The sequence below is a fragment of the Panthera onca genome, chromosome E3 (genome assembly GCF_046562875.1).
Source record: "Panthera onca isolate mPanOnc1 chromosome E3, mPanOnc1 haplotype 2, whole genome shotgun sequence".
Lineage (NCBI taxonomy): Eukaryota > Metazoa > Chordata > Mammalia > Carnivora > Felidae > Panthera > Panthera onca.
The window spans coordinates 9,985,990-10,010,209 of NC_138354.1; the positions used below are offsets into that span (position 1 = coordinate 9,985,990).

At 39.0% G+C, this 24,220-nt stretch overlaps 1 protein-coding gene across 2 annotated transcripts in view; it reads right to left on the reverse strand.

The window, feature by feature from the left end:
* BAZ1B (bromodomain adjacent to zinc finger domain 1B) overlaps nt 1-24,220 on the reverse strand; it is a 72,452-nt gene that overhangs the window by 27,613 nt on the left and 20,619 nt on the right. For both annotated transcript variants that reach the window (XM_078439744.2, XM_078439743.2), the window contains exons 4-7: nt 23,168-23,369; nt 18,689-18,810; nt 16,166-16,363; nt 6,682-8,383 (exon numbers count right to left, since the gene is read on the reverse strand). In XM_078439744.2, the coding sequence (XP_078295870.2) occupies nt 6,682-8,383; nt 16,166-16,363; nt 18,689-18,810; nt 23,168-23,369 (2,224 nt within the window). The remainder of the gene's footprint in view (nt 1-6,681; nt 8,384-16,165; nt 16,364-18,688; nt 18,811-23,167; nt 23,370-24,220) is intronic.

Below are 24,220 nucleotides of genomic sequence, written 5' to 3' on the forward strand. Positions count from 1 at the left end.
TCCACCCAGAAATTTCTCTCAACAACAAAAGCAGCTCAGTAATCTTGTCTTTTTAGTTTTTCTATAACTGTCACAAATTTTGAAACAGTAAGTATACAGTGCTGCTATTTACAAGGCCAGAATTTGTAACACCGATCTTCTAATAATGACAGCCTCTACAGTATGATAAGAATCTGGAAAACACATCAATCTACAGGCATTACTTTAAACAAGACAAATCTCAGTTATTTAAAACCAACATGATACTTGTTACCTTTAACAAAGTTTGCTCTCCTAAATGGAACTATGTTTGCAACAAGGATTACAGTAAATATAAGTACAAAGGTAATGATAAAAACAGTAATGGCTTCATCACAATACAAGTTCTTTCTCCTATGGCCACAAATAAACAAAAAACTCAGGGCGAGTCATAAAAAGAAGACCAAATTTAGTTTCAGAGGCTATAGAACTGAAGGAGACACTGAAAGACCTGAATTCTAATTCAAGTACTGGCCTTGGCAAAATATTAACAGGCTTTGTCCCTTATTTCTCTACATCAATTAAGAGTGCCATAAATAAATAAATAAATAAATAAATAAATAAATAAATAAATAAATAAATAAATATCAACTGCCTTTCCTCTGTCCTGTGTTAAGATAAATATAACACACAGAAAGAAACACTTCAAAAACCCAAGAAGAGGGGCGCCAGGGTGGCGGTTTAAGCATCCGACTTTTTTTTTAATGCTTATTTTTGAGAGAGAGAGAGAGAGAGAGCGAGCGAGCACGTGAATGAGGGAGGGGCAGAGAGAGGGAGACACAGAATCTGAAGCAGGCTCCAGGCTCTGAGCTGTCAGCACAGAGCCTGACTTGGGGCTTGAAATCGTGGACCACGAGCTCATGACCTCAGCCAAAGTCGGGACACTTAACCTACTGAGCCACCCAGGCACCTCATGACTTTTGATTTTAGCTCAGATCATTATCTCATGGTTGGTGAGTTCTAGCCCAGCATTGGGCTCCATGCTGACAGTGCTGAGCCTGCTTGGGATTCTCCTTCCCTCTCTCTCTGCCCCTCCCTCAATTGCCCAGGCTCTACCTCTCTCAAAATAAATAAACTTAAAAAAAGAGGGGGGTGCATGGGTAGCTCAGTCAGTTAAGCATCCAACTTGAGCTCAGGTCATGATTTCATGGTTCATTAGTTCGAGCTCCATGTTGGGCTCTGTGCTGACAGCTCAGAGCCTGGAGCCTGGTTTAGATTCTGTGTCTCCCTCTTTCTCTGTCCCTCCCCTGTTCACACTCTGTCTCTCTCAAAAATTAACTAAAAATTTTTTTTTAACTTAAAAAACCATTAAAAAGAAAACTCAAGAAGAAATCATTACATTTCTGGTGAAACACAGCTAAAGTGTGATTACATATATATATGTGTGTATATATATACATATATATATATACACACATATACATATACATATATACACACACACACGTATACATACATGTATATAATAGTTATATATATACAATTATTACATATATAATATTACATACATATACACAATGACTATATATATAACTTTAAAACTGGAAAGTACACACATATAAATGCAATGTGTGTATCTATACATGTATATATATATACACATATATGTATGTGTGTATATATATGTAAAAACATTCCAGCGGCCTTACTTAGTATAAACTAAAACCTGTTTTTGGTTTTTTTTTTTTTAGGTTTTCTTTATTTACTTATTTTGACAGAGCACAAGCAGAGGAAAGGCAGAGAGAAAGGAAGAATCCCAAGCAGAATCTGTGCTGCCAGCACAGAGCCCAATGTGGGGCTCAAACTCACAAAATGTGAGATCATGACCTGAGCTGAAATCAAGAATCAGATGCTTAACCGACTGAGCCAGTCAGGAGCCCTTAAAATCTGTTTTAAAAGAAGTATTACATATACATGAAAGAACTACTGAAGTTATTTCTATGTATCTAATTCTTAGTATCCAACTTTGACAAATAAATGGTTTTTACCATCTTCGTTTCACAAGCTGGAAACTTTCCTAAGGTTGGTGATACTGTAACAGCGATCAAAATAGCTTAAAAATCAAAAAACCCCAATAAACATAGCAGGTTTACTGTGGGTAACAGCAACTATGAAACTTATTTTGTGTACATCATAAGACTGAGCAAATAAGTATACACTGATATTGATGGATACACTAAGGTTCTCATGATGTTATAAGAAGGGAGATACAAATACAGAATGAGGGATGGCAAACCGGAACCCTTGGGTGTCAAAATTTAGGAATAAATTTAACAAAGTACAAAAGGTATACTTTGAAAACTACAAAATATTTGTTGAAAGAAAGTAATGATCTAAATAAAGAAAGCATCTGATGTTCATGGATCAGAAGACAAAATATCATTAAGAGAGCAATACTCAAAACTGACCTATCTACAGGGACCTATCTACAGTCAGTTGAGCGTCAGGCTTCAGCTCAGGTCACGATCTCACAGTTCAGGAGTTTGTGTCCTGCACTGGGCTCGCTGCTGTCAGTGCAGAGTCTGCTTCAATCCTCTGCATGGCCCCCCCCCACCCCTGCTCCTTCCCTGCTTGTATTCTCTCAAAAATAAAACATTTTTAAAAATTTGTTTTTTTAACGTTTATTTATTTCTGAGAGAGAGACAGAGCATGAGTGGGGGAGGGGCAGAGAGAGAGGGAGACACAGAATCCGAAGCAGGCTCCAGGCTCTGAGCTGTCAGCACAGAGCCCGACGCGGGGCTCGAACTCACAAACCACGAGATCGTGACCTGACCCGAAGTCGGTCACTCAACCGACTGCGCCACCCAGGCACCCCAGAAAGAAAACATTTTTTAAAAAAAGGAACTGAGGGGTGCCTGGGTGGCTCAGTTGGTTGAGCGTCCGACTTCGGCTCAGGTCACGATCTCACAGTCCGTGAGTTCGAGCCCCGCGTCAGGCTCTGGGCTGATGGCTTGGAGCCTGGAGCCTGCTTCCGATTCTGTGTCTCCCTCTCTCTCTGCCCCTCCCCCGTTCATGCTCTGTCTCTCTCTGTCTCAAAAATAAATAAATGTTAAAAAAATTAAAAAAAAAAAAAAAAAAAAGGAACTGATAAGGGCGCCTGGGTGGCTCAGTTGGTTGAGCGACTTCAGCTCAGGTCATGATCTTGCGGTTTTTGAGTTCGAGCCCCGCATCGGGCTCTGTGCTGACAGCTCAGAGCCTGGAGCCTGCTTCCAATTCTGTGTCTCCTTCTCTCTCTGCCCCTCCCCCACTTGTGCTCTGTCCCTCTCTCAAAAATAAATGTAAAAAAAAATTTTTTTTAAAGGAACTGATCTATAGATTCAACACAATCTCTATCAGAATCCTAGCTTTCTTTGCAGAAAGTAACTGATTCTAAAACCACGGTGGAATAAGGGACCCAGAACATATAAAACGATCTTGAAAAAGAACAAATTAGAAAATTCACACTTCTCCAATTCCGAACTTATTACGAAGCAACAAGAATCTAGACAGAACTTATTACAAAGCAACAAGAATTTAGACACCGTGGTACTGGTGCTAAGGACAGACAGATCAATACAACAGAACTGAGAGTCCGGAAATAAAAACAACGTGTCTATAGTCAAATGATGTGGTTTTTTTTTAAGTTTATTCATTTATTTTGAGAGAGCACAAGCGAGAGCAAGAGTGAGGGAGGGCAGAGAGAATTAGAATCCCAAGCAGGCTCCACACTGTCAGCACAGAGCCAACCCGGAGCTTGAACTCACAAACAGTGAGATCATGAACTGAGCCAAAATCAAGAGTTGGATGCTGTAGCCAACTGAACCACCAAGGTGTTCCACAGTCAAATGATTTTTGACAAGGGTATCAAAATCATTCAGTGGGGAAAGAGCAGTCATTTGAATAAATGATATTACACCACATGCAAAAGAATAAGGTTGGGTCCCTACCCTCATACCATATACAAAAATTAACTCAGAATGAACCAAAGACCTAAATGTAAGAGTTAAAGACCTTGGATTTGGCAACAGATTCTTAGATATGACACTAAAACTAAGAACAACCAAAGAAAAAATAGATAAATTGGACTTTCAAACTTAAAATTTGGGCTTCAAAGGATACTATCAAGAAAGTAAAAAGACAACACAAAAGCTGGGTGAAAATATCTGCAGATCATAGATCTGATAAGGGATTTATATCTAGAAAATATAAAGATCTCATGGGCGCCTGGGTGGCGCAGTCGGTTAAGCGTCCGACTTCAGCCAGGTCACGATCTCGCGGTCCGTGAGTTCTAGCCCCGCGTCAAGGCTCTGGGCTGATGGCTCGGAGCCTGGAGCCTGTTTTTGATTCTTTGTCTTCCTCTCTCTCTGCCCCTCCCCCGTTCATGCTCTGTCTCTCTCTGTCCCAAAAAAATAAATAAAAAACGTTGAAAAAAAAAAAAATAAAAAAAAAAAAAAAAGATCTCTTACAATTTAATAATAAAAAGACAACCCAATTTGAAAACGGACAAAAGATTGGAATATTCCTGCAAAGAAACACAAATGACCAAGAGGCACATATGGAGATGCCTGATATCATTAGTCATCAAGGAAACGCATATCAAAACCACAGTGACATACTAATTCACAACCACTAGAATCAAGGAGTCATTTAATAACAAGTGTTGTTGATGCAGAAAAATTAGAATTCTCGTACACTACAGGTACATCTGTATGTAAAATTGTGCACCCACTTTGGAAAATGTCTAGCAGTTCCTCCAAATAGTTGAGGATAGCGAACATATGACCCAGCAATTCAATTCTGATATATACCTAAGAGAAACGACAACGTCCACACAAGAACTTATATACCAATGCTTATAGCAGTCTTCATAGTAGCCAAAAGGTGGAAACAAATCAAACATCCATCAACTAATGAATGGATAAACAAAATGTGGTATATCCAAACAACGGAGTATCATTCAGCCATAGAAGAAATGAAAACTGATAACTACCACAACATGGATGAACCCTGACAACATTATGCTGAGTGAAAGAAACCAGACATAAAAGACCATGCATTCATTATAGGATTTCATTTATATATGTCAGAAAAGGTAAGTCTGGATGGACAGGGTGATGATAGCTAAAGAGTATAGGGTTTCTTTCTGAGATGAGTATGTTCTAAAATTATGATGAAAGTTACACATATAAGGGGGAGGGGGTGCCAGGGTGGTTCAGTTGGTTAAGTGTCCGACTCTTGGTTTCAGCTCAGGTCATGATCTCAGTTTGTGAGTTTCAGCCCCACGTCGGGCTCTGTGCTGACAATGCAGAGACTGTTTGGGATTCTCTCTCTCCTCCTCTCTCTGACCCTCCCCTACTCGCACTCTCTCTCTCTCAAGATAAACTTTCAAGTTTATTAAAAAAACACTCAGGACGCCTGGGTGGCTCAGTCGGTTAAACATCCGACTCAGCTCAGGTCATGATCTCGTGGTTCAGGAGTTCGAGCCCCATGTCCGGCTGGTGCCTGCTTCAGATTCTGTGTCCCCTCTCTCTCTGCCCCTACCCCTCCCCTGCTGGCAATCTGTATCTTTCTCAAAAATAAAAGAAAACATTAATAAAAAAAATTTAACACATTAAAAAAAACAACTATGAGTTATTCACTTAATGGACAAGTTGTATGGTATGTGAACTATTTAATAAAGCTGTTTACAAAAATGTTCAAGTGTGCCTGGGTGGCTCAGTCGGCTTAGCATCTGACTTTGGCTCAGATCATGATTTCATGGTTCGTGAGTTCAAGCCCCACAATGGGCTCACTGCTGTTGGTGCAGAGCCTGCTTCAGTTCCTCTGTTTCCCTCCCCCCTCTACCCCACCCCTGCTCACAAGCATGGGTGCGCTCTCTCTCTCTCTCTCTCTCTCTCTCTCTCTCTCTCAAAATACTGAACATTAAAAAAAATGTTCAGGGGCGCCTGGGTGGCGCAGTCGGTTAAGCATCCGACTTCAGTCAGGTCACGATCTCGCGGTCCGTGAGTTCGAGCCCCGCGTCAGGCTCTGGGCTGATGGCTCGGAGCCTGGAGCCTGTTTCCGATTCTGTGTTTCCCTCTCTCTCTGCCCCTCCCCTGTTCATGCTCTGTCTCTCTCTGTCCCAAAAATAAATTAAAAACGTTGAAAAAAAAAAAAAAAAAAATTTAAAAAAAATGTTCAGGTTTGACAGAGTTATCAAAGTCCCAAATTTTTACATTCTTAAACCTTAACAAGGGAAAGATTAATACCTGAGTTGGCAACTGTGCTGAGGGCTTCAAAGACCCTGCCATTCAATTGTTGTAACAATCTTAACAAGCATGTTAAGGGAACTGAGGCATGAATAAGTAACTTGCCCAAAGGGAATACAGCTAAGTCAGAGGTAAGGTCTGAAACCAGGCCAGCGATTCCCAAGTTATAGGTTATTTCCACTATGGCCATTTGTGATTTTGGTCCTTTACTAAATCCAGAAGAGATGCCAATGTCACATTAATCTCAAACCATCCCTCACTGCAGAATGCCAGGATGAACACGCCTGCCAGAATATTGCCTAAGTGGGGTCTGGGTTACTGCATACAGAAATAACCGAACAACTGTGACAGAGAGAGACTGTACCCTGGCAATTTCCTTCCTTCTACTACCTTCTAAAGGGTTTCCCTTCTGCTCCCAACACAAGGCTTTCTTTACCTTTCATTTCTCTCTCCTGGATCTCCCGCTCCTTCTTGGCCTGGATGGCGAGCAGCCGCCTGCTCTTCACCGCGCTAATCATGTCTTCAGCTCCCACATCTACCTGGGGTTCAAACTTCACAACCTCTTTTTTCCTATCAGTTTTGCCCAGCCCATTCTCCTCTTTTCCATTTTCCTTGTTTCTGGCTTCCATTTCTTTCCTTTTCTGTTTCTCTGCTCTCTTCTTATCATTCTCCTCCTTCAGTACAGCAAGCCGCTCTTTCCACAACTCTGCAGACATCTGCTGTCTGGTTTCCATGTGGTCTTGCACCGAGTACGTCATGAGGATGCGGTGGCAGAGGGCCGTCAAGATCTGGAGCTTCTCTTCTGACGTCAGTTCAAAAAACTCCGAGGTCTCCAGCTTCTCTAGGAACTCATCTTGTACTTCATTATCCTCAAATGGTGCTGAATCTTTATTGTCGTCCGTGTCTGAGCCCTCGCTTTCTTCCTGAACGTCAGATTTGCGCAAGCAGAGCCGCACCAGCTCCGAGACAGAATGTAGGGTCAGAGGGATTTCTGACAGCTTCATTCCCAATTCACCATAGTCTTCTGCTATTTCATCTTGCAATAAGGTCTGTAAGAGGATGACCAACACTCTATTCAGATATAAAAAGCCACCTTTTTCTGCACTCAAGGCTTCCATGAGGGACACAGCAGTAATAGGATACTGAGCATCTGGTAAGAGGAGCCCGGAGTAACAGCTCAGGAACTCCACCACCATGGCCACGTCCCCAAACAGTGTGTTGGGCAGCCCTTCGGGGGTATCCACCAACCTAAACGCCGGAAGGCTTTTGCCAGTTAACTCTTGGTCCTCGTACCTCTTCTGCTTTTCTAGTTTCTCAAGCATTTCTTTCTCTCTCCTCTCCTTGGCTTTCTCCTTCAACTTTTCTTTCAGCTCCTCTCGTTTCTTTTTCAAATATTCTTTGCGCTGCTCTTCAGACATAGAGGCCCACCGCTTTTTATGTTCTAGAAGCTCAAAGCGTTTTTGAACAATACTTCGCAGCTCTTCTGGGAGACGAGCTCTATCTTCACTGGAGAGCAGACGAGCTGTTTTGGAGATAACACAGGACAGGGCACTCTTCTTGTCCTCCCTGTCTTTGTTTTCTTTGTAGTAGGCAATAAGGTGTAGGGCAGCAGGAGGCAGATGTTTATGGGGTTTACTAGAAGACCTGGGTGTACCCCCAGAATTCCGTGGGGCTCGGGTCATCTTCTGAGTGCCTTTGGCCATATCCAACAAAGTCATCTGCTTCATTTTGGTTTTAGGAGTCTTCAAGCCCTTTTTAGGAGATTTGGAATTACCTGTGGATTTCTGTCCATTAAGGATGCCTTTGCTTCTACCCTTCACTTTCAAAGGTTTGTCACTATGCTTCCCTGATTTCTTGGCAGGTGGGCCTTTCTTAGGAATGTGAAAGTTGGCGTGTAGCTTGTTGGGTGACATCATCTTCATCACTTCTTCCAGATGTTCTTCTGGAGACTTGGAATTCTTTGAGTTCTTCACTTTGAGTGGTGAGCCATTCAAGGATTTCTTCAAATGTACGTGACACCATAACTTGGGATTTAGTGGTGAGCTCAGAGAAGAGTTGTCTGTCTTGGATTTTTTTGAAGGCTTCCTATCTGGGGATCCAGTATTCTTCCTCTTAGTAGAAGGGTTGAGAGTCATGTACTAGAATTTAAGGACAGGAGCAAAATTAATTTTAAAAACTAATTTAAAGAAGCAACACTTAAGCATCATAAAGGCCCTCTTCCCTAGCTATCCAGGTAAAGATACATATTCATTTCTGTTCAAAGACACCATGTCCCTAAACAAAGACATGAATGTTAGTTGATGTTTTGGCCCTATCAATACAAAACTGATAGCCAGACTTAAAAATCTATACTCTTAAACATTTTTGCTATGTAGCTATATGTGTTCTGTTTATATATGGTGCTAGCAATTCTTAGATATTTTAATGACATCTGTGAGCCCTTTCCCCAGAAGCAACATGATAATTCTGCATTCTATTTCAGAATCCATCTGTGGATCCCAGACCGAGGATACCTGATTTAGATAATGGCAACATCTAAAGAGTCAATAAAGTATTACTCTGGATCTCTTATCCTTTAAACCTCTGTTCCCACTAGGAACATTCTATGCTTTTAAGTAGAAAAATTTAAGTATTTTTGTCTAAATGCAGAAGCAGATTTTCTTACTTACAATACCACAACAAAAATCACTGCTCATAAACAGGGAGCCCTCCCGCCCCTGGTTCCTCACACTCCACTCTGTCCTGTCGCCACACATCGAGAACTCATTCCCATGAATACATTACTACCTATAAGCCCTCTATATTCTCAACCTCGTACAATCCCCTCATGTCCTTCAAATTCACTCCCTCTAGTAGCCCAACTCTGCAATCCTTTAATCCCTGCCAGGACCTTAAATCCATTAGTTCTACCAAACTTTCTGCACACTCGCTTCCTTGTTCTTCTTACCCACATTAAATTCCGGTCAGTTGCTATAATCAATCTTGCACGAACCTCTGGTTCCCTGGCCTCTCTGCTCTACTACACCTACTTCCCCGGCCCATACATGTTCAGCTTACACAGGCATGGAATTAAAGATACAAACGCAGTGTGTGGTCTCACTTTAAATTCAGAACCAGGTACCTCAAATGCATCCTGAATACCACCCTTAATATATTCCTTATCGATTTAACATATTCCTTTAGTCCATTCACTTCCCTCTCCCCTGGACACATATCTATCTCCTATCTCCTCAAACCACCATATCCCCTTCACAGAGAATTAGTTAATAGGTTAGAACCCAGTCAACTTGTCATAATACCATGGTTTCTGTTTAACAGTGGATTTAAAAAAAAAAAAAAAAAAAAAAAAAAGCTGTGGATTTTCAAACTTTAAATTTTTTTTTTAACATTTATTCATTTTTGAGAGTGAGAGAGACCGAGCATGAGCGGGGGAGGGGCAGACAGAGAGGTAGACACAGAATCCGAAGCAGGCTCCAGGCTCTGAGCTGTCAGCACAGAGCCTGAGTGGGGCCCAAACTCACGAACCGTGAAATCATGACCTGAGCTGCAGTTGGACGCTTAACCGACTGAGCCACCCAGACGCCCTGATTTTCAAACTTTAAAGAATGTAATTACAAAGAAAAAAGCTTGGCAGCTAAACCGTAAACTAAATGAAATAATAACCAAGCAAAGTAAAAGAGCCACTTTCAAAAAAATTCTAGTGACTAGGAGAAAGATTAGAAAACCTTTAGAATATTTGATTTCTGTTACCAAAAAGCAACTAAGCACAGAGGGCACTCAGAGACCTGAGCCTAACTCAAAGTTTCTGAGTGGGAAGGACGAACTTGACAGAAGCTGCATATAGACAGCAGCCTGGAGGCAGCTGGTAAGACAGGCCCACAGGAGAGGAGACTGCAGGTGAGGAAGCAGCTAAACACTATGGAACATGAAATGATGAGCTCCTTTAAAAAGGCGAGAAGGAAGTGCTACGAGGAGTACACCCCAGAGATGATAGGAAAGAACACCCATGTTCTTGTCAGGAGTAAACAGGTACAGTAAAATTTAATAAGCTGTACTGCAACACCAGGTAAGATTTAAACATTATGGATCTAATCACCAGAGAAACAAACTCACAGAACCAAGGCAGCACAAGTAGGAGAAATATGGTCTGCAATGAATGAGTGGACTACACCTAACATCCTCCTTTTGATTAAGTCCCCAGCTTCAAGGATTTTATTTTTTTAAGTAATCTCTACACCCAACATGGGTTTAAACTCACAACCCCAAGATCAAAAGTCGCACACTCCACCAACTGAGCCAGCCAGGCGCCCCAAGTCTCCAACTTTTGCCTTTTACGGACAACAGGCAATTACAGATTATTGTTCCTCTAGCGGGCTGTTTTTGTTGCCTGACTAAAACTATAAGTTTTGTTCCCCAATTATCATCCTCCATATCAGCTGACAAAGAGGTTTCATAGTTTATAGAACATAAACAATATCTATCTGTAACTCAGGGGATATTTTCTCCAGAAGCAGAATTTCCCAGTCCTAGTTCCCCAGAACTAGATTTCAAAATGTTAACAAGAGTGAGCAAAGATCGCTTATGTGAGACTCCACTCTCCGCTTGGACAGTAATAGTACCAATACTCCAAAGACCACCCTACAAATCACAGACTAAGGCCCAAAACTACTCTGGCAGGAACTAAAGACAAATGTGTTAACTAAAGACAAGTTAACCATCCTCTTCAACCAGCCTTGGAAAATCTTCAGAGTACAGACATAACAGATGGATACTTTTTCTAATGCTCAGGATAACAGGCTATATTTAAAGTCATTCTAAAATGAAATTTATCACTAAAAAGGAGACTAGCGTGAGACTGTTTCATTTTTACCATTTCAAATAGGTATCATTTAATAGGGCCTATTATAATTTGGCCACTTCTTAATTTACTGATTAATTTTCTATTTAAAAAGTCACTCAAATGTTCATAAGGTTCTTTAAATTTCTTCTATTTAGAAGCATTATACTATGCAGAATTGATGTAAGAGCTGGGATGGCTTAGCCATGAGAGGGTCCAGCAACCCATTTATTTTTATTTATAAGGTGTGTTTTTTGGCCAAATCACACCATATAATTTTTTTTCTTAAAAATGAAAGAAATTAACTCACCCAACCCCCTCCCAACAGGCCGGCTCCCCGCGTGAGCAGTCCTTCAGTAACTGGATCATCTCAGCATAGGGCATGCTGGGCAGTCACAGCCACATGGGAGCCGGCATGGCTGGACTCAGGGGGATCTGAAAAAGTATAAAACCACTTATGTGCTAAGGGTCTCCCTATCCCCCATTCAGCATAAGTAATCTACCAGAATAGTGCACAGAGAGGGAGAAAAGAATGGACACCCAGAATAGCAGAATTACAGGTTTTAGGCAAGGCCCTTTCTAAGTGCTAAACAGGAACGCAATACTGATGAATGTCTCACAATGTGAAAGCCTTTAAGAAAAAGTGTATACAATTCTATACCTGCTCCCTGTCAAGTGAAACAAACCACCACCCCAAATAAGAAAATCTATTAAATAAGATAAAAATGAAGAAACTTTATTTATAGCAGCTCACTCTGATGCTAAATTTAACTTGATAGTAAGTGGCCAAGAGCCCTGCACTGGAAAACTCCAGCAATCTGTATTCTAACATTTACTTCTCTCTACATTCACCCCAGGAGCTGTGGTAGGAGTTTCAAGGTAACACTCACACAATGGGCTCGCCTCAATCTCTAGATGTCTTTATCAGGAAATGTGCAAAATAGGTTACCATAAAATAGTCTTAAGTACTTCTAAAGTTAACTTATTTTTAAAGTGCTTCTGCTCTAGTCTCTAACTCAAACAGAAAATTCCAAAGGCAAATTTAAAGAAAAACATCAAAACCCTGAACATTTACTTGAAACATTAATTAGGAGAGATAAGAAACATCTTTAAAAATATATAATGTCATTAAGTAATGAGACAAAATTAAATTACATCAGGTGCCTTTTGATATAATTCACTCTAAGAGGCACACAACATCAATTTTGTGGTATCTCCACCAAAAACCCATAACCTGAATGTAATTATATGGAAATAACCCTGAATTGAGAAGAAGCATCATATAAAAATAACTGGCCTGTATCCTTATAAAATGTCAAAAGTTTCTGAAAGACAAAGAAAAGCTGAGAGACTGCTCCAGATCAGAGGAGACCTCAGTCTCCTAACAAGTCACAAAACAAGGAAACATAATACATGATACTACACTGGAGCCTGTGAAAACAAAAACAAAATTTAGCTAAGAAGACAATATTGGGACAAATTTCAAAACATGTGTAAGAACTGCAGATAACAGTATTGTTTCAATGCTAATTTCCTGATTTTGATACCTGTACTATACTTATGTTAGAAAATAGCCTTGTCAGGGCACCTGGGTGGTTCAGTCAGTTAAAAGTCTAACTTCGGCTCAGGTCATGATCTCACAGTTGGTGAGTTTGAGCCCCGCATCGGGCTCCGTGCTGACAGCTCAGAGCCTGGAGCCTGCTTTGGATTCTGTGTCTCCCTCTCTCACTCTCTCTCCCCCTCCCTCCCCCTCCCTCAAATAAATAAATAAATAAATAGATAGATAGATAGATAGACAGATAGATAGATAAATAAATGTTAAAAAAAAAAAAAAAAAAGTAGCATTTAGCCATTATATATTGATCCAAAAGCTTCCCTACTATGGGGTACCTGGGTGGCTCAGTGAGTTAAGCATCCAACTTTGGCTCAGATCATGATCTTGCAGTTCAGGAGTTTGAGCCCCCCGTTGGGCTCTGTGCTGACAGCTCAAAGCCTGCAGCCTGCTTCGGACTCTGTGTCTCCCTCTGTCTCTCTCTGCCCCTGCCCCTCCGGCTTGTGCTCTCCCTCGCTCTCAAAAATAAATATATAAACATTAAATTTTTTTTCTTAAACCAAAGCCTCCCTACTAGGATATACCAATCTAAAATAAGAGTAACAAACACTAGAGCTGCAATGTTATTACCAAAGGGCAATGAGCCAAGATAGCGGATTTCATCTTAGATGACTGGGATCACACAAATAAATGCCTTATAAATCACTCTCCCAAGTCATTATCCCTAAACTCAACTGTCCACTGCACTTTTTTTCAATGAATGGTACTTCTTAAAGAGATGACTTCACAAGCCACACACCTATTATACCTATACTAAATATCACAGAACATAAAATGAGTAAGATAGCTCTTCTATTCAGGTTTTATGTTCTAGAGTTTGTAGGACCACAAACACACTCTCATTATCACAATAGGCCCTATTCGGCTCACACTCCAAAATTCCATATCCCTAAATAACTTTTTCCTCTTTCCCACCTAAGCTCTCCCTGCTGGTCCTTTCCTCAAACTACTGCTCAGAACTTGCTTCCTCTCTCCAGGTCTCCTCTCTCTCCACAGTAGCTACATTCAGCAGCCTGGGAGAATATCAAGTTCTACAAAATCCAAAGAGAAGGCAAAGAGAGAAAAACAATTTTTTCAAGCTATTGACTTTGGAATAGGCAGATCATAGATCTGATCAACGTGAATCCTCAAGGCATTATTTAAAATCTCCTTTAGATGAAGAAAGAAAATCCAAAGCATTGTTTTATGGTCTACTTATCTATGTCTTTACTGTATTCTGTCCTGGCTGAGATGCTATAAGTTCCTTAAGAAAACTACAAATAGGAAAAACACAACTTATATGCAAAACTCAGGAGACAAAATCAGCGGCAGGTCAAATCGTACAGGGAGATAAGAATTACTGTGTAGAATGGTATTGTACAGGAGTCTCAATTTCTCTAAGCATAATCACTGACTTCAGGCAGCACTTTGTTCTAAACAAGCTTACAATTCCTAACCTCAATCTTAATTATAGCCAGGTTCTATTAAGTTAGTATCTTAAGACCTCATTAGAAAATTTGAGAATAGGTGATTTATTCATACACTCCTGGAATTCTAGTCTCTGGCTCCTACAGAAAGTGAGTTAAGCATCCACAGAAAGTGTGGATCGGCTTTTTTGTTCTTATTAGCCCAAAAGACCTTTTACCCATAAATAATACTTAGTCTTTCTTCTTCTTCGTTTTAAGTCTTTCTTTCATGTCATTCACATACTTAAACTAAACTAAAATACATAAAAGACAGCTGTTAAGATTTAACAAGAGGAAAATATTTAAGGACTCAAATGACCCAAGGGTCTAAAAACTCATTCAGAGATGATTTTATACAGGATTTTCATACAGTAATGACAGTAATCTTATGTTATAGCCACTGAAAGCCTTATCAGAATTCCAAAACTCTATAGCAATGAAATGACAAAGAATTAAAACTTCCCCTCAGTAAATAAAAAACTTTAGTACTGATCTAGAAAAAGCCAATTGGGGCGCCTGGGTGGCTCAGTCGGTTGAGCGTCCGACTTCAGCTCAGGTCATGATCTCGCGGTCTGTGAGTTCGAGCCCCGCGTCGGGCTCTGTGCTGACAGCTCAGAGCCTGGAGCCTGTTTCAGACTCTGTCTCCCTCTCTCTCTGACCCTCCCCCATTCATGCTCTGTCTCTCCCTGTCTCAAAAATAAATAAACGTTAAAAAAAAAAAAAATTTAGAAAAAGCCAATTAATTAATTTCTAATTTTCCTTTTTATGCAAATAATAAAAATTTAAAGAGCATAGGAAGAAAATGCTTGATCATGCCGGTCTGGAATAAGAAAACATGCTAAATATTAAACTATGGTTGGAGAAATAAAATTATTTCTCAATATAATTTTGTCAGCAAAATCAGTCTAAAATAATTGAAGTAATTTAATTGTATGCCTCAAGATGTGCTTCATTTTTCAAAATTGAAAGGAAGGGGAAAAATCTGTTTTAAATGGATCAGTAGCCCTCTGCCAGTCCTATCCTGGCCCAAAGACAAAGGTGAAATATCAGTATGCAAATCAGTGAAGTTGCCAACAAAAGACATATATACTCTCAAAACTTACATTAAAAAAAAATCTTATTGGAGGGGCACCTGGGTGGCTCAGTAGGTTTGAGCATCCAACTTCGGCTCAGGCCATGATCTCATAACTTGTGAGTTTGAGCCTCACATCGGGCTCTCTGCTGTCAGCATAGAGCCTTTTTCAGATCCTCTACCCCCTCTCTCTCTCCCCTGCTTGCATGCACATGCACATTCTCTCTCAAAAATAAACAAACATTAAAAAAAAAATCTTATTGGAGAAACCCTGAGATAGAAAAGACAATCAGAAATCTGAGGCCAAGGTCTTGGCTTTTGTCATTTTAGTTTCTGTTGGTTTTAATCAGACTAGCCTCAGTTCCTGCAACTGGAAAATAAGATTATGTGTATGTGTATGTAGGTATGTATGTGTGTATATGTATATAAAATACACATACACCCGACACAACATTATAAGAATTGTTTGGAAGATCAAACGAGTTGATTAAAGAAAACAAAAAACAAACAAAAAAAAACATTTTCAAGAGGGAAATGCTAGGTTTTCTACTAATCTGCCATACAAACCAATACCCATTCCAAGTCTTTTTCAAGGCTGCTGATGTGTTTATCTTATCTGATATACAAAATCAGTTTTCATTCTTAGGAATTAATTTGTAAAAAATTGTTTCCTATTTATATCATACCTCATTCCAAGAAGAATCTGAGGCAAAAAACCGTGTGTGTGTCTGTGTGTCTGTGTTTTAATCAACCATAGTAAAAAATAAATCAATCTAGGAGAGATTTTCAATATCAACCCCACATCATCATCTACATAAAACAGATGGATGTCAAAATTTCTGAATCCATTATCTGATGTTAAGAGCTCAAAATCTAATCTAACTGGAGCCACTGAAGAAAACGAACTCGTTTAAGGGTTCTACCTTGCTCTTCAAAAATTAATAGTGACCTTACCTTGTATGGATCAAGTAAAAAGTCACTGAACTTGCTAGGCAGGGAATATTTCTTCACCAATTCGTCTTCTACCACCCATGGTGCATTTTCACCAGTACCAGCCCGTAATGCGTTATGCCGTATAAAGTATCGAAGTATCTCCTTATTTGGTGGGCGTTCTGTACGAATCAAGCTGTCTGCTGGCACATTACTGATGATCTAGGTTAACAAATATAAATAACTTACCACTGGGGTTAAAAGCAATTAACCACTGAGAACAAAGATTTATGTTCTTTCCAGAAAAATCATAATTCCCTCTATAAAACAGGGCTATAAACTAGATGAAAGAAAAATAATTTTCAGAGACAGAATGTTAAACACATCCCTAGGCAATTTATCTGTATGTATCAAAGACCTAAAAATGTGCATACCCACTGAACCAGCAATTCCTCTTGTTAAGAATTTAGAAATAAACAGACTGTCAACTGCTAATAAAAGGAAGGGGGGGAAAAAGGGGAAAACTACATAAAGGTACATCAGTAAGGGATTCATTTTTTAAATTAGAATACATCCATACAATGAATGAATGCAACCATTATATGCATATAATATATACATGCATATAATTATGTATATTACATATAATATACACAACCATAGGGGGAAAATGTTAATCAGGACAAATTTATCAGAATCGTCTAAGGTGCAGATTCTTGGCCCCCAAACTTACTGAATGAGAAGAATCTCTGGCAGTAGAGGCTGGGAATCTAGATTTTTTTAATAAAACCCCCTGATGACTATCATACACACTACAATCTGAAAATACTGTTTTGGAAAAAAATTTAATGACATCACAGACGTTTACCATATAGTAAATGAAAAAAGCAAGTTACAAAATAGTATGTATAGAATCCTCTCTTCTTTCCCCCTAAAATTTTATTTTTAGGTAATCTCTATACCCAACATGTGACTCAAACTCATAACCCCAAGATCAAGTATCATACTTTACCAACTGAGCCAGCGAATGCCCCGACTCCTATTTTCAAAAGTCACTTAAAAGCTGGGGCACCTGGGTGGCTCAGGTCCTGATCCCAGGGTTGTGGGATGGAGCCCCGTGTTGGGCTCTGTGCTGAGCATGGAGGCTGTTCAAGATTCTCTTTCTCTCTCCCTCTGCCCCTCACCCCTACTCAATGTTCTAAAAAAAACAAACAAGCTAACCACCACTAACCACATCTATATTCACCAAATATCATCTCTGAGCACAGGATTAGAAATACCTTTTATCCTTATTTGTATATTCTATCTTCCTCTATTTACTACACGTAAACAAAGCAATTTACATTCTTCACACTCATCAGTAAGAATACAAACGATAATCAGGGAAGTGGATGAGACTCCCTAGTAATAATATTTTAATTAGCAACCCTGCTGAAGGTGAAGAAACTTAGTGAAAAACTGTATTTAACATCCAATATTCAAATATAAAGAAATCCTAACAATTTAACAATGCCTTCACATCAACTATAAAACAAATGGAGTCAAAGTGCTGGGGGCGATTAGATGACTCAGTCAGAAGAGCATTCGACTCTTATCTCAGGGTTGTAAGTTCAAGCCCCACTTGGGTATAGAAATTACTTAAAATTAAAATCTTCAAAAAAAAAAAAAAAGAGTCAAAATAGAATAAGACTTGTCAACTTTTTGAGGTGGGAAAAAAAATCCAACACGCTGAAGAGCCAAAAGAACTGGGTTATACTCCTTCCCACGCTCATTTACTAAATTAGGAACCTTGACAGAATTCTTCAACTTCTCAGGCCCTAGCTGTTTCTTCTATAAACAGTTGAACAGGAAGACAAATGCGCAGTTATCTTCCATATCCAGCAGCCCATCTTGTCTCTTTCTAAATACAAGATTTTACACATACAGGTATACAAGTACCTGAAACTAATATGCCATATTTCATGGATTCTAAGACACTATCAATGAAAAAACACAGTGTTTTATATGCCACTAAGAAAACAATTCTTGCCAATTCATTTAAGCAATGTCCTGACTCTGGACATATTAAAAACATTCAAACCTTAGAATCAATAAAACTTAGCACTAAGTTATTTTAAGGGTATTTACTGTTTTAGATTATTAGCTTCACAGATACCTTGTAAAAGTGCTGATGAGAACTGACTTGGTTTCTGAGTTTATTACAAATTGCTTTATTTTTAACTGGGAAGAGCTATTTCCTGGAGAAAGTCCGTAACTGCTGCAAACCGATTCTTATTTTTCAAATTGAGTTTGAAACTCAAATGCAAATTATTCTTAGACCCTAATAATTCTTATTAAAAGAAAACAGTATGCTATCTCCTAGGGGAAAAAAATACAATTTAACTTAAGGTCATAATTACAAAGACTACAAAAGCCTAGAATTTACCGTAGAAACACATTCATTCACATTTTTCTGTAGCACATTTTCTCCAAGAAAACTGGCCCTATGGTATTTTCTGAAATAGCATTTTTGACATTTAAGAGGTTTAATATAAAGTGCCAACTAACCTTATCTTCATTTTGTAATTTCACATCATATTTGTGAGGCAGAAATTTTGGCGGAGCCCATTTCCTTTCTCCTTTTTTTAACGAAGTAGGGAGTTTTCGTGGAGATCTACGTGCTCTGTCATCTAGTCAAATCAATAGAAAATTAGTGAAAAAAATACGTCTTTAACTTTATCCATTCATTTATTAATAATCTTATTGAACACCTACTCTGCACCAGGCACTGAGTGATGAGACACAAAGATGAATCATAAAGTCCTTACCTCAAGCAGATCAAGTCTGTGAGAGTCTACAAAACTTACAATATAGGGGCGCCTGGGTGGCTCAGTCGGTTAAATGTCCGACTTTGACTCAGGTCATGATCTTGCGGTCCGTGAGTTCAAGCCCCGCGTCAGGTTCTGTGCTGACAGCTCAGAGCCTGGAGCCTGTTTCACATTCTGTGTCTCCCTCTCTCTGACCCTCCCCCATTCATGCTCTGTCTCCCTCTGTCTCGAAAATAAATAAACATTAAAAAAAAAATTTTTTTTTAAATAAAACTTACAATATAATGTGGCAAAATACTGTAACAGAGATTGGGACAAAAAAAGTACTATGAGAACAGAGAGGAGCAACTCTAACTTGGTCTGGAAGACAGGCAAAGGAGAGGCCTAGAACGACTAGAACTTGTTCAGAGACTATAAGCCGTAAAATGAGTGAATATGATCTAGGCTATAGTAAAAACATCAGACTAAAGATATGTAGGAGCCAAATTATAAATAACACTGTACACCTTTTTAAAAAATTTTTTAAATGTTTATTTTTGAAAGAGGGAAAGTGTGAGCGGGGGAAGGACAGAGAGAGGGAGACAGGATCTGAAGCAGGTTCTGCGCTGACAGCAAAGAGCCCAATGTGGGGCCCAAACTCATAAACTGTGAGATCATTACCTGAACTGAAGTTGAACACTTAACCCACTGAGTCACCCAGGTACCCCCATTAATTTTTTTTTTTTTTTTAAGTAGGCTCCATGTCCAATGTCCAGCGTAGGGCTTGAACTCGAGACCCTAAGATCAAGAGTCACATGCTCTACCAACTGAGCCAGCAGCCAGGAGCCCTAACACTGTATACCCTTTAGAGACTAGAATTTGTCTCATGGGCACTAGGGAAACAAAGGATTTCTTGTCTAACTAACTAGATATAAATTTTGAAAGATTACTAGTCTGAAAAAAACTGAGAAAGAAAATAACACTTTTGGAAGTTAGAAAATGAGTAAAATGGCAAGGTGAGACTGAAGAATGGGGAAATCACAAGATGCAATACTAAACACCTGAATTAATGTAACTGGAATGGAGACTAAAAGAGTCAAGAGGTATTTAGAATACAAGACTTGGTAACCACCTAGATGGGGAAATGCTAACGGCTTCCAAGTTTTCTGCCTTAGGGACCAAGGAGACGACAGTGTCATTAACTGAGTAAAAGAATGCTGAAAGACTAGCAGGATTCTTGTTGACATGCCTTGGGAAGACAACATAAGCAAGACGATTAATTCAGCTTTACAGGTGTTAAATTTGAACTGCTTGGGACATGCATGTGAAGACTAGATCTAAAGTTTAGGAGTTAAACTGATGTGGTCCTGGAAATCGTCAGCCTTTATACAGATTAAGAATTTAAACTGTGGACGGAATGAAATGTAACAGTACACTTCTGCAAAAAAATAAAAAGGCAGCAAGGGTGCCTGGGTGGCTCAGTAGGTCAAGTGACCAACTCTTATTTTCGGCTCAGGTCACTATCTCATGGTTCATGAGTTTGAGCCCCATATTGGGCTCCTCACTGATAGCACAGAACCTGCTTGGGATTCTCTCTCCCATTCTCTCTCTCGGTCCATTTCCCAATCACATGCGTACACTCTCTCTCTCAAAATAAATAAATAAACTTTAAAAAAAAAAAAAAAGGCAGCAGGCAGCTCTTCCTGCCCACAGGCTTTATCCCCGTACTTTAATAAAATCACCTTTTTGCACCAAAAAAAAAGGGGGGGGGGGAAGCAGAAAATTCCTATGAAAAATAATTTAATGAGAAAAGGAGGTTTAAAAAAAAAAAAAACAGGAAAGTAGGGGTTCTTGGCTGGTTCAGTTGGAAAAGTATGTGACTCTTGATCTCAGGGTCATGAGTTCAAGTCCCATATTGGGTGCAGAAATTACTAAAAATAAAAATAAAACAGAAAAGTAGTTGGGAAACCTAAGAGACTATAGTACTAAATAAGCTGAAAGATATGAGAGTGACCAACAGTGTTAAATGGAACAGAAAAGTAAAAAAAACAAAGAAGAAATCAGTGAATTTTGCAATTAGGGGGTCACCTATAACCTTATTAGGAACAGTTTTAGGAATAAAGAGGCAGAAGTCACACTTATACATGACAGCGTAAGGAATAAACTCATGGTCAGAAAGCAGAGACAACATTCTCAAGAATCTTACCTTGAATGAATTAAGACAGAAACAGAACAACAGGATCAAGGGAGGATAGTTTTTGTTTTTAGAAAATGGGACTTTATTTATAAGTTAAGAATGATTAGAAAAAGGGTTTAAAACATTCTATAGTAGAGTAATAAGTTTACCTATTCCTTGAAAAACTAGGAGGGAATGGAATTCAAAGAACAAGTATCTTGGCCAATTGGAAAGAAAGACCACTCCCTTCTAAGATGGAGGAAGAATACAGAAATTGCTACCAGAGAGGTTAGGAACACAAAGCTGGTAAGTTCCTGCCCTAATACATTATTTCCGCCCCCCACAAAGTAAAAGGCAAGGTCACATGATGAGAACATATTTTTCATACTGGAATTTGCCTATCATATTTCTATGAAAATTCTAATCAATTTTTCCCTGAAGACATTCAGAGTACACCGTAACATTCTTTAGCTCACCTACGACGCGTAACAATATACTAGAAATGACATTATATCCCAATAATTAAAACCTGAACTAAGGCACAGGCTCTAAAAAATAGCCAAAGCCTAAAACCAGCAGTTCCTGGTACATGATGCTTAAGGTATAAAACTAACAACTATAACACATCATTGGTAAGCCAATGATTTGATTCTATAATAAAAGAAGTGTTAGAAGACCTAACAGCCAACACTTAACCAAAACACTTATCCTCCTCAAATCTTAGGATCTGTGAAAAACACACATATTATAAACCTCCAGTATCAAAAAGGAGAAAAACTGAAAAACACAGACATTAGCATTCATAGTACACAGTGGAAAACAAAACTAAAGTATCAACAACTGCGGGGGAGGGGGACAGCTACACAACAATCTTAGAAGCTGCCTTGGGAGTAGGTAAGGACATCCCTCTAAAACCATCTGCACATATCCAAAACATCTGGAGACACAAAACAGAAGGCAGACGGTGGAACATTCTAATGCAACATTCTAACTCGAACTTTATGACAGTTAAATAATGAAGTAAAATTACTGGATCCTCTAACAGTCACAGAGAGGGGATCAGTATACACAAACCCTCTTGAGTAATCCTATTTTTGGAAAAAGAAGGGATCCAAATAAATTCCTTATTTACACAAATTAAAAAAAAAAAAAAAAAAGAAGAAGGACTCAGAGACTAAAAGTCTCCCCGGTGAACAACATCTCTGTTTCTCAACTTTCAACACATCATGGTTAAGGTCTCCAGGCCCCCAAAATTTACTTTTAGAGTTTCACAATTCTGGCAATTCCTATCTGAGAGGGACCTGAATTTATGCAGATAAAATGAAATCTCTTAAAAGCACCGCAATGGCTTACAAAATGAAAAAAGAAAAAAAAAAAGAGCGGGACCCTTGGGTGGCTCAGTCGGTTAAGTGTCTGACTTCAGCTCAGATCATGATCTCACGGTTCAAGAGTTTGAGCCCGTCAGGCTCTGCACTGACAGCTCAGAGCCTGGAACCTGCTTCTGATTCTGTACCTCCCTCTCTCTCTGCCCCTCCCCTGCTTGTGCGCATGGGCTCTCTCTCCCTCTCAAAAATAAACCAATATACAAGAAAGAGAGAAAGAGAGAGAGGGAGGGAGGGAAAGAGAGAGAGAGAGCGAAAGAAAGAAAAAGAAAGAAAGAAAAGAAAAGAAAAGAAAAGAAAAGAAAAGAAAAGAAAAGAAAAGGATGGATTCGAATTAGCTCCTCCTATTCCAATCGCCCCCCTTCCACGCATCCTTACGGATGTCCAACTTGGAGAAAAGGAAAGCAAACTCTTTCCCATCCTGAGTAGGCAGGTATGTGCACACAGATTTCTAAGCAGCCAGAGGTAAGACTTCTCCCTGGTCTTAACTGTGTGGGGAGATTTAAATCTTGATTCCCTTAGTGGATATTTTAATTGTTTTCTGAATCATAAATGAACAAAAACGTATCTATTTATCTATAAAACTTAATTACAAATTTAATTGTTAGAACTCAAAAGATTTATGGAGGATAAAATAAACAGAGTAGCATAACTCACTAAGGAAAGCTAGCATCATACATACTAATACTCTCTCTCCTTCCTTCATCCTCTTTTACAATTGGCTCCTTCTTCTGATGATCCTGAGCAATTTGGCTAGAATTCTCTTTGTCACTTGAGGGAGAATCACAGGCACCGTCTGATTTCTTCTCAGTGGCCTCTTCATCCACTTTCTCCAAAGGATGAATCTTCACAATCCTCACCTTGAGCATTTTTTCCTTCCCAACCTATAAAGGAGACAAGAGAGAATCAAAGATAATAAAGAACCAAGAACCTAAAGATGTTTAGAATATATTATCCAATATATATCCCACTTCACCTGACAAAAAAAATCCACTGAAAAAGTAGCCAAGTTGTGATTTTTTTTCCCAACTTTGTTTCTCAGACTTCTAAACGGCAATAGGATACCTTAAAAAATAAAATGATCACAATCTAGTTCATAATTCATGTACTGATGTACTAAGGCTAAAAGGCCATCACTACACTAACCTGACATATGTGTAAACACAGTTCAAGAACTTCCATTTTGTTAAAAAATCAACTATGTAGGGGTGCCTGGCTCGCTCAGTCAGAATAGCATGCAACTCTTGATCCTGAGGTTGTAAGTTCCAACTCCACGTTGGGTGTAGAGACTACTTAAAAATAATATCTTTGATAAATATATAACTATACATACGAATATCCAATTATTTTAGAATCATCTGTTGAAAAGACTATCTTTTCTTCACTTAATCATCTAACTCTATCAAAAATGAGCAGCGTGTGTATGCATGGATGGACGTATAGGAGTCTATTTCTGGATGCTATTGTGTCCCAATGAATCTATTAGTCTATCTTTACAACAATTTCATATCACCTTAATACTTGAAAATAAGGCTCAAAATCAGACAGTATTATACCTCTAACTTGGTTGTTCTTTGTCAAAGTTCTTTGCATTTTCACATGAATTTTACAATCAGCTTGACAGTTCCTATAAAAAAGCTTCTGGGATTTTTTAAAATAATTTTTTAATTTGAGTATAGTTGAAAAGCTGCTAGGATTTTATAGCATTTGTGGTGTATCTACACATCACTTTGCG